Source organism: Bos indicus x Bos taurus, chromosome 7, assembly GCF_003369695.1.
Source record: "Bos indicus x Bos taurus breed Angus x Brahman F1 hybrid chromosome 7, Bos_hybrid_MaternalHap_v2.0, whole genome shotgun sequence".
Classification (NCBI taxonomy): domain Eukaryota; kingdom Metazoa; phylum Chordata; class Mammalia; order Artiodactyla; family Bovidae; genus Bos; species Bos indicus x Bos taurus.
In genome coordinates, this window is record NC_040082.1 from 67,840,985 (window position 1) to 67,856,277 (window position 15,293).

At 36.8% G+C, this 15,293-nt stretch overlaps 2 protein-coding genes across 2 annotated transcripts; both read right to left on the bottom strand.

Moving 5' to 3' along the window:
- Nucleotides 1-1,621: 1,621 nt before the first annotated feature.
- Nucleotides 1,622-3,403, bottom strand: LOC113895469 (olfactory receptor 2L3-like). The gene has a single exon (XM_027546727.1). It carries the CDS (start codon nt 3,159-3,161, stop codon nt 2,226-2,228), a length of 936 nt encoding a protein of 311 aa, XP_027402528.1. The 5' UTR covers nt 3,162-3,403; the 3' UTR covers nt 1,622-2,225.
- Nucleotides 3,404-10,429: 7,026 nt separating this feature from the next.
- LOC113895470 (olfactory receptor 2L8-like) lies at nt 10,430-11,557 on the bottom strand. Its single transcript, XM_027546728.1, has one exon. The coding sequence runs from the start codon at nt 11,398-11,400 to the stop codon at nt 10,465-10,467; it is 936 nt and encodes a 311-aa protein (XP_027402529.1). The 5' UTR covers nt 11,401-11,557; the 3' UTR covers nt 10,430-10,464.
- Nucleotides 11,558-15,293: the final 3,736 nt, after the last annotated feature.

Below are 15,293 nucleotides of genomic sequence, written 5' to 3' on the forward strand. Positions count from 1 at the left end.
CCTTCATACTCCAGGATGTCTGGCTCTAGGTGAATGATCACACCATCATGGTCATTAAGAGCTTTTTTGTACTGTTCTGTGTATTCTGGTCACATCTTCTTAATATCTCCTGCTTCTGTTAAGTCCATATTGTTTCTGTCCACTATTGTGCCCATCATTGTATGAAATGTTCCATTGGTATCTCTGATTTTCTTGAAGATATCTCTAGTCTTTCCCATTCTATTATTTTCCTCTATTTCTTTGTCTTGTTCACTTAAGAAGACTTTCCTATCTTTCCTTGTTATTCTTTGGAACTCTGCATTCAGATGGGTATATCTTTCCCTTTCTCCTTTGCCTTTAGCTTCTTTTCTTTTTTCAGCTGTTTGTAAGTCCTCCTCAGACAACCATTTTGCCTTTTGCATTTCTTTTTCTTAGGGGTGGTCTTGATCACTGCCTCCTCTACAATGTCACAAACCTCCACCCATAGTTCTTCAGGCACCCTGTCTATCAGATCTAATCCCTTGAATGTATTTGTCACTTCCACAGCATAATCATAAGGAATTTGATTTAGGTCATATCTGAATGGCCTAGTGGTTTTCCTTACTTCAATTTAAGTTTAAATTTTGCAATACAGAATTCATGATAAGGGCCACAGTCAGCTCCAGGTCTTGTTTTTCCTGACTGTATAGAACTCCTCCTTCTTCAGTCACAAAGAATATAATCAATCAGATTTTGGTATTAACCATCTGGTGATGTCCATGTGTATAGTTGTCTTTTGTGTTGTTGGAAGAGGATGTTTGCTATGACCAGTGTGTTCTGTTGGAAAATCTTTGTTACTCTTTGCCCTGCTTCATTTTGTACCTAAGGCCAAACTTGCCTGTTACTCCAAGTATCTCTTGACTTTTTGCTTTTGCATTCTAGTCCCCTATGAAGAAAAGGACATTTTTTTGGGTGTTAGTTCTAGAAGGTATTTTCTTGAAATATAGATACATATCTCAAGAAAATTTACTAAAGTTATTAAATTTAGGCTACTCTTGTAGCTTAAAATGAACAAGGAATTCTGTCTGCTGCTGCTGCTACTGCTGCTAAGTCACTTCAGTCGTGTCTGACTCTGTGTGACTCCATAGACGGCAGCCCACCAGGCTCCCCCTTCCCTGGGATTCTCCAGGCAAGAACACTGGAGTGGTTGCCATTTCCTTCTCCAATGTGTGAAAGTGAAAAGTGAAAGTGAAGTCGCTCAGTCGTGTCCGACTGCTCACTGTCTAAGGGGAAGCAAATCAACTCTGGAGAGTTCCTGAGGTTTCATTCAAGAGAAGGGAAAAATGTTAGGGAGAGAACAGCAGAAGGGCAGCATCTCATAATTTCCCCAATTGTTCAGTATACTACATATAGGTGTTATTCTTTTTTAAATTACAGCATGGAATTTGTATTCATTTAGTTATGGTGATTTTAGTAACTAATTATGAGTCAACTATGCAATAAGGGTCTTCCCTGGTGGCTCAGATGGTAAGGCATCTGTCTGCAATGCGGGAGACCCAGGTTTGATCCTTCCTTCACCAGGAAGATCCCTTGGAGAAGGAAATGGCAACCCACTCCAGTACTGTTGCCTGGAAAATTCCATGGACTGAGGAGCCTGGTAGGCTACAGTCCATGGGGTCACAAAGAGTCGGACACGACTGAGTGATCTCACTTTCACTTTCACAGTAGGGTATGAGCTTATAACACCTAATACATATTTAAATGACTTTATCTCATTATCTCATAGTTTAAAATGCACCTTTCCTAGCATCTTGTATTATAAAAGATACCAATTTATTTTAATATTAAACTTTGGAATTCATCTAAACCTGGTTCATTTAAAATAATTTTTATTTATTGTATTTTAACTTTTCTTGCTAATTTTAATAGTAAGCCAACTCATGGAATTTTAGTTCATCTTGAGGCCCATAGTGAATTTATATTTTATTAGAGAAAATTTCTAATAACTTCATAGATTTCAAATAATATTTAATTTAACATGTAAACTAATTTTCTTAAATTTCTCCTTACATGATAATGCCCCAGTGAAAAATTAAGGACCTCCATTAGAAACCTGGAAATCAAACATGAAAAGTTTTATTTACGTAGGGTCGCAATCACCCTGGTTTCCTGAACCACGCAACACCTTGGGATTTAAACTCTGAATTGTAGTTTAGTCCATGGTCACAAGCATGTTCTTTCCACAACTGAGAAGTATTCCTTATCTACTAAGATACCCCACATCTCCCCACCAACTTCATGAGAGCTGCCACCACCTCCTTATTCCTCAGGCTGTAGATAAGGGGGTTCAGCATGGGAGTGAGGATGTTGCTGAAAAGAGAGAGAGCCTGGTCCTGCTCTGGACTATGTGAGGAAGTGAAAGTCATGTAGATGAATATGTTTGGGCCGAAGAAGAGACTTACCACAGTCAGGTGGGAAGAGCAGGTGGCCAGGGCTTTTTTCCTGCCCTTGACAGAGTTCATACGCAGGACAGTGAGGAAGATGAGTGTATAGGAAGCTATGATGAGACTGAAAGGCATAACAAGCAGTACAATGCTTGTGACCACCACCACTAACTGATACACTGAAGTGTCTTCACAGGAAAGCTTAATGAGGACTGGGACCTCACAGAAGAAATGGTGGATCTCCCTTGACCCACAGATGGGAAAATGCATAGGGTAGACTGTATGGATAAATGAACCTATGGAGCCTCCAATCCAACATCCAGCAACCATGTGCAGACAGAACCTGGGGCTCATGATGGTGGGATAACGCAGCGGGATGCAGACAGCCACGTAGCGGTCATAAGCCATGAGAGTCAAGATGAGGCATTCTGACATTCCCAACATCAGGAAGAAGAAACTCTGTGTTCCACAGCCAATCCATGATATGGTCCTTTTCCCTGTGAAAAAGTTAGAGGCTGTCTTCGGAACAATGGTAGAAGTTAATGTCAAGTCAATGAGGGAGAGTTGACTGAGGAGAATGTACATGGGTGTATGGAGCCGAGAGTCCCCCCAAATCAAGACAATGAGAAGTAAGTTTCCCAGGAAAGCAAGGATGTAGATGAAAATGACCACGAAGTTGAGAACAATGGAATGCTGAAACTCAGGAAAGAGTCCCACAAGGATGAAATCAGTTACTGATGACGCATTCCCACCCACCATGCCTCTAAAAGAAATATAACAGGGCTGGGGAACAAATCAAATGGATTAGAACAATGAACACTCAGTACATGTCTTATATCAATATGTGGATCTAAAATTTTATATCTTTCTTCCCAATATTGGACTCTCACAATATGTGCCATCAACTCATCAGAAATATTTAACTACATATTATTGAGCAATTGCCTAAAAGCGTGTTAAATAAAGAATATTAAATGATTAACTTTAGTCCCTCTTTGCCTCACTTGGATTCATCTTGTTTTCCTCTTTCTTTTTTCTCTCTTTTTGTTTTCACTTGGAGAATCTTATCGTAACAATGCATCTACTTTCTGCAAATTTGAACCTCAAAATGTATATATTATTTCTGATAGTCATGGACCCTGATTATTAACTCTTGTAGATTTGGGCAAAAGAAATATCAACTTAATTCACTCAATTAGTTTTGAAAATCATAAATCAATTGCTTTTCAAATTTTTAATGAAATATCCCATTGATTTACTCCTTATGGCTAAGTGCCATCATAAACAGGCTTCCCAAGTGGCACAGGTGGTAAAGAATCTGCCTGCCAATGCAGGAGATGCAAAAGACATGGGTTCAATACCTGGATTGGGATGATTCCCAGGAATAGGAAATGGCAACCCATTCCAGTAATCTTGCTTGGGAAATCCCATGTACAGAGGAGCCAGCAGGGTCTATGGGGTCACAAAGAGTTGGACTTGACTGAGCAACAAGTAGGTATATATACCATCATAGATGGAGTAATAGCAATTCCTAAGCTTACATAATTATCTGTCAGGAGGCCATCAATATTCTCTTTTTTTTTTTTTTTTTTTACCAAATAAAGCTTATATTTTCAGTCTAGAATTTTAGATTTTCCTTTACTTGGTCCAAGATACTTTTTAAACCTTAGATTCCATTAATTTTAAAGCAGATAACCCAAATTCCAGTCAAATGTACATTCTCATGGTTTCTCCACACAGCTGAAACTTTGCTTTTATTTCTGCTCAGAATTATCAGTATACTTAAAGCTGAAGAAGAAGAAATTTTCCTATCCACATTTCTACAGTCCCTTATCATATCACACATATAATTATTTATCACCAGAGCTAAGAGACAGTGTAGATTGGTGTCTAAGGGCATATATCAGGGGCTGCATGTGTGCTCAGTTACTCAGTTGTGTCTGACTCTTTGTGACCTCAATGGACTGTAGCCCTCCAGGTTCCTCTGTCCATTGGATTTTTCAGGAACGAAGACTGGAGTGGCTTGCCATGTCCTCCTCCAAGGGATCTTCCCTCCAAGGGACTGAACCCATGTCTCCTGCATCTCTGCCCTGGCAGACAGATACTTTACCACTGGGACACCTCAGAGTATCAGGGGCTAGGATACCCAAATTCAAGCCTAGCTGCATCATTTACTATCTATGTCTCACTTTCCTCATCTTTAAAATAAGGAAGTTAATCAAATGACTCCAAGAGGGTAGTCAGGGTTAGATGAGTTATTATTATTATATATGTTTATTATAGTTTTCCACGTATACATATTTCTCCTCACATAAAAGTTAAGGTTTTAAGTGCTAGGATTATGTTTTACAAATCTATATCTCAATAAAATCAGCACAATAGCTATAGAAGAGTATATAGTCAATGAATATTTAACCAGAAGGTTGAACAAACCCCATGGAATTCAGCAGTCCACATTTCCATGTAGAATATATGACAAATCTCTCACTGGATTGGCATTGATGATGAGAGACAAAGCTCTTTCCCTCCGTGTCATCTTATGGAAAAGTGGATTTCCTGCTCCTGAATAAGACAGTTGCTGTATATGGGGAAATTTCATATTCTGTGTTGTTTTCTCTCAGAAGTGCAGTAATATAGCATAGACATCAAAATAGCTGGAAATCCTGTTCTCTATGAATGCAGCAGGAATTTCATAATTTAAACAATACCCTCCTTTGGTTTAATGGTGATGGTTCATTTCTGAATGTGTTTATCCTGATGATTTTTGTAACAAAATGTCAGTTAATAAATACTATTATTGTTCCTTTAGTGACAACTCTGCTAAAATATAAATTATGAAGGTAATCTTGTTAAAAATGATCAGGAAGCACACATTTTGCTAAAGTCATATTCATATGATTTCAGAAGAGTTACAGAATAGTTCTTGAATTACCCAAGGTATGATATTCTTTAAGATTATGAGTGGTTAACTTTATAACAATGAGCATACAACTGGCAAAGAGGTTAATGAAGATGACCAAGTCAGTGTTTAAAAATTTTGGAGCCAAAACTTTAAGAAAAAGCATCTATATGTGTTTAATTTTTTACTTGATACTTTTACTTAGCTTTTTATAAATACTTATTAAATAATAACCAACTACCTGAAAACAAATTGTTGGCTGGTGTTTAGGAAGTAGAAACCTTGGATCATAGCATAACCAAATAACACACAGTATTTTTTAAATAGAACAATCAACTATCCCTTAGTAAATATTTCTGTATTATTTATTAAATTTTTCTCACAAAAGTGAATCAATTTTATTACCTTAATTCAATGGAATGATTACTTACAGAGATCAACTCTGAATATACTTCCATTAGTTCTCTAATATGGAAGATATATCTACTTATAAAGAGGACAGTGTGATATTAACCTGAAGAATTTTATTGACCTTTTAAGACTTTTTACAATGATATGACTACTATATCATTTTAGGAACAGAGTTTGCCCTTATTGTTAGCATACTTTGAGGCCATACCTATTATGGGTTCATACAAGGCAGATGGAAATGAAATCACAACTCAGTCATCAAACAGCTTTTCTAAAGCAGCAGGATTGATTCAAGAAATTATCAAGAGATTAAATCGTTTCCTGAGTTTAGGTGTATCTTTGGATATCAGTTTTGAGTCTAAATGAATAGCAATTCTCATTCTCAAATGTTTTACTTGACATCATAAATGGTACCTACTTAGTATTATGCTGTGTTTGATTATATGAGTATTTATGACTCATTATTTAATTGATGTAATTCCTACAGATAGTCAAACAGAAATATAATTCTATGTAGCTTTCCCCTAGACCTCAATCCTGGGAAGCCTACAGTCAGATTTTTTTTTTTTTAATTTTATTTTATTTTTAAACTTTACATAATTGTATTAGTTTTGCCAAATATCAAAAATGAATCCGCCACAGGCATACATGTGTTCCCCATCCTGAACCCTCTTCCCTCCTCCCTCCCCACACCATCCCTCTGGGTCGTCCCAGTGCACCAGCCCCAAGCATCCAGTATCGCTCATCGAACCTGGACTGGCAACTCGTTTCTTACATGATATTCTACATGTTTCAATGTCACTCTCCCAAATCTTCCCTCCCCTCTCCCACAGAGTGCATAAGATTGTTCTATACATCAGTGTCTCTTTTGCTGTCTCGTACACCAGGTTATTGTTACCATCTTTCTAAATTCCATATATATGCGTTAGTATATACAGTCAGATTTTTATTTTCCTTTGACAAATACAATCACCAAAGTCTGACATTTGAGGACTTAATGATAATCATATAGATTCTCTACAGAATTTCCATTACTAGGCAAGTTTCAAAACTCCTTATTTTTCCTGGTTTCATATCTACCTTAAATTCTATTTATCTCCAATCTCCTCTGCCTCTTGGAATTGCTGATAACTTTCGGATTATTTCTGTGATCAGGTACACCTTCTCATTATGCGGCATTAGCCCTTTATTTTGCATAGAAAAGTGAATGCAACTGACTTGATGTTGATGGCAAGTCATGCATTTGAAAATGAGACCAGTGGCTATGATTCTATGATACTATGTATATTAAATACTGGTTGGTATATCAGCAAAGATCTAGATAGAAGGCTTACTAATTTCCCATCAAGGGTCTGGAGACCTTGGTAGTGAATAACCTAGGGGAACACAGTCCCCAGACTTTAATTAATTTTGATTCCAGATTGTAATAGGAAAACTTAGAAATTAATTGGCAAACATTAAAATGTACAAAAATATTTCTCACCATGGAAAAATATTCAGATATTTTAAAATATTTTCACATGATAAACCACAAGGCAAATGATGAATTTCCATCAGGGACATGTAGTCTGCCCTATGATAAATTTCAAAAATAGGATATTCAATATTCAGTATTTCTACATTTACCTCACCCCCCAAGAAACTTCCCCCAACTTTTATATGATTCTTTTAGCCAGTATGACTTATAAAGAAGTTAATTATATAGCAGTTTGATAATATAGCTTCATTTTAACATACTAACATATGGTAAATAAAATCAACTGAGATCAGAAGGACCTAAATTAATGGTCATCCCTCCAATTTTTTAACTGTAAATTTTGTTCAAGTAACTTAAATTTCTGAGTTTTAGTAATGTTGTCTGTGAACATGGGCATAGTAAAGCTGCCTCACTAGGCTGTGTTTTATATAACCTATTTGAATGAACAAAATTAATGGAGTCCTTGTAAAGTTTCTCAGAAAGTCAATGTGAAGTCTGTCTTGGTTAATTATTACCTGGTTTTGAGGGTATCTTTTGCATATCTAGAGGGAAACATAGTATCTAAAGACTTAATGTTTCCTGTCTCTAAAAGCAATCTGACTGACTATGACTGAATATTTGCCCACAAAGACTCAAAAATAATTTGCAAAATAATTATCATGAAAACCAGATTGTTTTAAAATATGCACTTCAGTTCTTTAAAAACAACTAGAATTGTCAAAGGAAATAAAAAATCAGGCAAATATATTCAGAAAAAGTTGGAAAAGTAAGGTACCTTAGTTAAAAAAAGGGTTGGAAATAATTGCATAATTTTATGTTTCATCAATGAAAAAGCAATTATAAATTAATATGTAGTATTTTGGCAATATCAACTCTTTGCATCAGTTCAGTTCAGTCGCTCAGTCGTGTCCGACTCTTTGCGACCCCATGAATCGCAGCACGCCAGGCCTCCCTGTCCATCATAAACTCCTGGAGTTCACTCAGACTCACGTCCATCAAGTCAGTGATGCCATCCAGCCATCTCATCCTCTGTCGTCCCCTTCTCCTCCTGACCCCAATCCCTCCCAGCGTCAGAGTCTTTTCCAATGAGTCAGCTCTTTGCATGAGGTGGCCAAAGTACTGGAGTTTCAGCATCATTCCCTCCAAAGAAATTCCAGGGCTGATTTCCTTCAGAATGGACTGGTTGGATCTCCTTCATATAAATGTATAAATTAATAAATGTTTAATTTGTACAAGTGGTATGAACAAACATACCATACACTACTCTGGGTTTTTTATCAAAATTTCTGCCTTGGTATATTGAATTTCTCCTTTGCATGTGTGCTTACACTTTCATGTTATAATACAGCTGTTTGAGGACAAAGATAACACTAATTCCTCTTTATATCATCTGTATTTAGAGCCAGCGAACTACCACCAAAACTGCCCTGCTGCATATATTTGTATGGCCCAGGGGCTCAGAAAATTGTGTGAAATTCACATTTCAGTGTCCATCAGGAAGGTTTACTAGAATATGTTCATTCTTATTAATTTCCATATTAGCTACAGTTGCTTCTATACTTTCAGAGTTGATTAGTTATGGCAGAGACACTATAGATCACAAAGCCTAAAATATTAAATATCTGAATACTAAAAGAAAAAGTTTGTTATCTTTATAGTGAAAACATGTTAGTGAATATGAAATATGACATTCTATTTAATTTTATTCTCCATTTTAAGAATGAAAAGATAATCAGGCTGGTGATATTCCCTAGAATGGTTTCATTCCAAAGATGGGTATATCTTTCCTCTTCTCCTTTGCATTAGCTTCTTGTCTTTTCCCAGCTGTTTGGAAGCCCTCCTCAGACAACCACTTTGCCTTTTGTGTTTCCTTTCCTTGGGGGTGGTCTTGATCACTGCCTCCTCTACAATGTCACAAACCTCCACCCATAGTTCTTCAGGCACCCTGTCTATCAGATCTAATCCCTTGAATGTATTTGTCACTTCCACAGCATAATCATAAGGGATTTGATTTAGGTCATATCTGAATGGCCTAGTGGTTTTCCCTATTTTCTTTAATTTAAGTCTGAATTTTGCAATATGGTGTTCATGATGAGAGCCCCAGTCAGCTCCAGGTCTTGTTTTTCCTGACTGTATAGAGCCTCTCCATCTTCAGTCACAAAGAATATAATCAATCTGATTTTGGTATTGATCATCTGGTGATGTCCATGCGTATAGTTGTCTTTTGTGTTGTTGGAAGAGGATGTTTGCTATGACCAGTGTGTTCTCTTGGAAAATCTTTGTTAGTCTTTGCCCTGCTTCATTTTGTACACTAAAGCCAAACTTGCCTGTTACTCCAAGTATCTCTTGACTTTTTACTTTTGCATTCCAATCCCCTATGAAGAAAAGGACATCTTTTTTGGGTGTTAGTTCTAGAAGCTGTTTTCTTGAGATATAGAAACATATCTCAAGGAAATTTACTAAAGTGAGTAGCTTCAAATGAACAAGGAATTCTCACTGTCTAAGGGGAAGCAAATCAACTCTGCAGAGTTCCTGAGGTTTCATTCAAGGGAAGGGAAAAATGTTGGGGAGAAAACAGCAGAAGGGCAACATCTCATAATTTCCCCAATTGTTCAGTACATTACTTATAGGTATTATTCTTCCCTTTAAATTACAGTATGGAATTTGTATCCATTTATTTAATGTGATTTTAATAACTAATTATGAGTCAACTATGCAATAAGATATTTATACAGTAGGGTATGACCTTATAACACCTAACATATGTAAATGACTTTATCTCATCATCTCGTAGTTTAAAATGCCACTTTCCTTAGCATCTTGTATTATGAAAGATACCAGTTTATTTTAATATTAAACTTTGGAATGCACCTAAACCTGGTTCATTTAAAATAATTTTTATTGATTGTATTTCAACTTATCTGCTAATTTTAATAGTAAGCCAACTCATGGAATTTTAGTTCATCTTGAGGTCCATAGTGAATTTATATTTTATTAGAAAAATTTTCTAATAACTTCAAAGATTTCAAATAATATTTAACTTAACAGGTAAACTAATTTTCTTAAATTTCTCCTTACATGATAATGCCCCAGTGAAAAATTAAGGACCTCCATTAGAAACCTGGAAATCACACATGAAAAGTTTTATTTACGTAGGGTCGCAATCACCCTGGTTTCCTGAACCATGCAACACCTTGGGATTTAAATTCTGAACTGTAGTTTAGTCCATGGTCACAAGCATGTTCTTTTCACAGCTGAGAAGTATTCCTTATCTACTAAGATACCCCACATCTCCCCACCAACTTCATGAGAGCTGCCACCACCTCCTTATTCCTCAGGCTGTAGATAAGGGGGTTCAGCATGGGAGTGAGGATGTTGCTGAAAAGAGAGAGAGCCTGGTCCTGCTCTGGACTATGTGAGGAAGCGAAAGTCATGTAGATGAATATGTTTGGGCCGAAGAAGAGACTTACCACAGTTAGGTGGGAAGAGCAGGTGGCCAGGGCTTTTTTCCTGCCCTTGACAGAGTTCATACACAGGACAGTGAGGAAGATGAGTGTATAGGAAGCTATGATGAGACTGAAAGGCACAACAAGCAGTACAATGCTTGTGACCACCACCACTAACTGATACACTGAAGTGTCTTCACAGGAAAGCTTAATGAGGACTGGGACCTCACAGAAGAAATGGTGGATCTCCCTTGACCCACAGATGGGAAAATGCATAGGGTAGACTGTATGGATAAATGAACCTATGGAGCCTCCAATCCAACATCCAGCAACCATGTGCAGACAGAACCTGGGGCTCATGATGGTGAGATAACGCAGCGGGATGCAGACAGCCACGTAGCGGTCATAAGCCATGAGAGTCAAGATGAGGCATTCTGACATTCCCAACATCAGGAAGAAGAAACTCTGTGTTCCACAGCCAATCCATGATATGGTCCTTTTCCCTGTGAAAAAGTTAGAGGCTGTCTTCGGAACAATGGTGGAGGTTAACGTCAAGTCAATGAGGGAGAGTTGACTGAGGAGAATGTACATGGGTGTATGGAGCCGAGAGTCCCCCCAAATCAAGACAATGAGAAGTAAGTTTCCCAGGAAAGCAAGGATGTAGATGAAAATGACCACGAAGTTGAGAACAATGGAATGCTGAAACTCAGGAAAGAGTCCCACAAGGATGAAATCAGTTACTGATGACGCATTCCCACCCACCATGCCTCTAAAAGAAATATAACAGGGCTGGGGAACAAATCAAATGCATTAGAATCAATGAACACTCAGTACATGTCTTATATCAATATGTGGATCTAAAATTTTATATCTTTCCTCCCATTTGGACTTTCACAATATGTGCTATTAACTCATCAGAAGTATTTAACTACATTTTGTTGAGCAATTGCCTAAAAGTGTGTTAAATAAAGATATTATAAAAAATGATCAAATTTAGTTCCTCTTCACCTCGCTTAAATTCATCTTGTTTTCCTCTTTCTATTCTTTATTTTTTCCTCTCTCTTTGCTTTTTCTTGGAGAAACTTATCATAGCAATGGATCTACTTTCTACAAATTTGAACCTCAAAATGTATATATTATTTCTGATAGTCATGGACCCTGATTATTAACTCTTATAGATTTGGGCAAAAGAAATATCAACTTAATTCACTCAATTTAGTTTTGAAAATCACAAATCAATTGCTTTTCAAATTTTAATGAAATATCCCATTGATTTACTTTTTATAGTAAGTGCCATCATAAACAGGCTTCCCAAGTGGCACAGTGGTAAAGAATCTGCCTGCCAACGCAGGAGATGCAAGAGACACGGGTCCAATCCCTGGATTGGAATGATTCCCGGGAATAGGAAATAGCAACCCATTCCAGTAATCTTGCTTGAGAAATCCCATGGACAGAGGAGCCAGCAGGGTCTATGGGGTCAGAAAGAGTTGGACTTGACTGAGCAACTGAGTAGGTATGTATACCATCATAGATGGAGTAATAGCAATTCCTAAACTTACATAATTATCTGCCAGGAGGCCATCAATATTCCTTATTTCTGACCAAATAAAGCTTATATTTTCAGTCTAGAATTTTAGATTTTCCATGACTTGGGTCCAAGAAAGCTTATAAATCTTAGATTCCATTAATTTAAAACAGATAACCCAAATTCCAGTCAAACATATTTTTTGACTCATGGTTTCTCCACAGGACTTATGTATTCACACAGCTGAATTCCTTTGCTTTTATTTCTGCTCAGAATTATCAGTATACTGAAAGCTGATGAAGAAGAAATTTTCCTATCCACATTCCTACGGTCCCTAATAACATCAGACATATAATTATTTATCATCATAACTAAGAGGCAGTGTAGCTTGGAGTCTAAGAGCATATGTCAGAGGCTGCATACGTGTTCAGTCACTCAGTCTTCTGACTCTTTGTGACTGCAAAGGACTGTAGCCCTCCAGGCTCCTCTGTCCATGGGATTTTTCAGGAACAAATACTGGATGGCTTGCCATATCCTCCTCCAAGTGATCTTCCTGACCCAGGGATCGAACCCACGTTTCCTGCGTCTCCTGCCCTGGCAGATGGATACTTACCACTGAGACACCTCAGGGTATCAAGGGCTAGGATACCCAAATTCAAGCCTAGCTGCATCATTTACTATCTGTGCCTCACTTTCCTGATCTTTAAAATAAGGAAGTTAATCAAATAACATCAAGAGTGTAGTCATGAAGCTTAGATGAGTTATTATTGTATATGTTTATTATAGTTTTCCATGTATACATATTTCTCCAACATAAATGTTGAGGTTTTAAGTGCTAGGATTATGTTTTACTTATCTACTCTATCTCAATAAAATCAGCACAGTAGCTATAGAAGAATATATAGTCAATGAATATTTAACCAGAAAGTTGAACAAACCCCATGGAGTTAGTAGTAACATTTTCATGTAGAATATATGACAAATCCCTCACTGGATTGGCATTGACGATGAGAACTAAAGCTCGTTCCTTACATGTCATCTTACGGAAAAGTGGATTTCCTGCTCCTGAATAAGACAGTTGCTGTATATGGGGAAATTTCATATTCTTTGCTGTTTTCTCTTAGAAGTGCAGTAATATAGCATAGACATCAAAATAGCTGGAAATCCTGTTCTCTATGAATGCAGCAGGAATTTCATAATTTAAACAATGCCCTCCTTTGGTTTAATGGTGATGGTTCATTTCTGAATGTGTTTATCCTGATGATTTTTGTAACAAAATGTCAGTTAATAAATACTATTATTGTTCCTTTAGTGACAACTCTGCTACAATATAAATTATGAAGGTAATCTTGTTGAAAATGATCAGGAAGCACACATTTTGCTAAAGTCATATTCATATGATTTCAGAAGAGTTACAGAATAGTTCTTGAAATACTTTTACCAGCCACTTATTTTTCATTCTACATTTACTTAGTAATCACTATATTTTACACATTCTGTACTAGGTGTTGAAGAAGGGGCAGCAATGCATTCAGATACAGTCAATACCTTCAATACCTTCAATGAACTGTGAGCTTAGATATGAAATCATTTCTATCTACTAATCACAGAAGAGTGAAACAAGTGCTATAACTAAGTCTCCTACACGGTGACATGCCAACGCAGAAGACAGAGCTAATGTCTGAGTACGATGTAAGTGGATAATTAGGTAAGGTTTAATTTGAGTTCTATCTACCTTGTGCTGTGCTTAGTCGCTCAGTCATGTCTGATTCTTCGTGATCCTATGGACTGTAGTCCATCAGGCTCCTCTGTCCGTGGGGATTCTCCAGGCAAGAATCCTGGAGTGGGTTGCCATGCCCTCCTTCAGGGGATCTTCCCAATCCAGGGATCGAACCCAGGTCTCCCGCATTGCAGGTGGATTCTTCACCATCTGAGCCACCAGGGAAGCCCCATATCTACCTTAGTACACAGCAACTCATGTACATTTAAAGATTGAGGCAACACAGAGTTTGTTGTGGTTAAAAACACATTGATGGCGAAAATCACATTTCCTAAGTGAGTGGGAAACAAATTAGAATTCTTACACACTTTTTTATTCAACTGTTTTGAACTATATAACTCTGAAAGCCTGAGGTTTTCTCATTCCTGAGTAACCTCATGGAATTCTTAACTGTACAGTCATATCATGCCGCGTAACTTGTCCTGCCATTTACTTCAATGAGTCGAGACATCCAACTCTTTTGGTATTTTATGTTGAACTCATATGTCTACTAAAAATACTTGATTTCTCTCGCTAGAATAATAATCAAAGGACTTTCAACTTAAAGTGAGTATGAGGTATGGCAAACATTCTAACATTCAAACATTCTAAATCTCAGAAATCATCAGTATCACTGTATCAACCCTATTTGACAATTTGCTTTAGGTCTGTGCTCCTGACTTTAATTACCCAAGGTATGATATTCTTTAAGATTATGAGTGGTTAACTTTATAACAATGAGAATACAACTGGCAAAGAGGTTAATGAAGATGACCAAGTCAGTGTTTAAAAATTTTGGAGCCAAAACTTTAAGAAAAAACATCCACATGTGTTTAATTTTTTACTTGATACTTTTACTTCGCTTTTTATAAATTCGTATTAAATAATAACCAACTACCTGAAAACAAATTGTTGGTTGGTGTTTAGGAAGTAGAAACCTTGGATCATAATATAACCAAATAACACACAGTATATTTTAAATAGAACAATAAACTATCCCTTAGTAAATATTTCTGTATTATTTATTAAACTTTTCTCACAAAAGTGGATCAATTTTATTAGTTTAATTCAATGGAATAAGTACTTACTGAGAGTCAACTCTGGATATATTTCCATTATTTCTCTAATATGGAAGATGAATCTACTTATAAAGAGGACAGTGTGATATTAACCTGTAGAATTTTATCGACCTTTTAAGACTTTTTACAATGATATGACTACTATATCATTTTAGGAACAGAGTTTGCCCTTATTGTTAGCATACTTTGAGGCCATACCTATTATGGGTTCATACAAGGCAGATGGAAATGAAATCACAACTCAGTCATCAAACAGCTTTTCTAAAGCAACAGGATTAATTCAAGAAATTATCAA

Bases quoted from the DNA above. Each gene is read 5' to 3' on its own strand.
- LOC113895470 (XM_027546728.1), bottom strand. From the start codon at position 11,400: ATGGTGGGTGGGAATGCGTCATCAGTAACTGATTTCATCCTTGTGGGA.
- LOC113895469 (XM_027546727.1), bottom strand. From the start codon at position 3,161: ATGGTGGGTGGGAATGCGTCATCAGTAACTGATTTCATCCTTGTGGGA.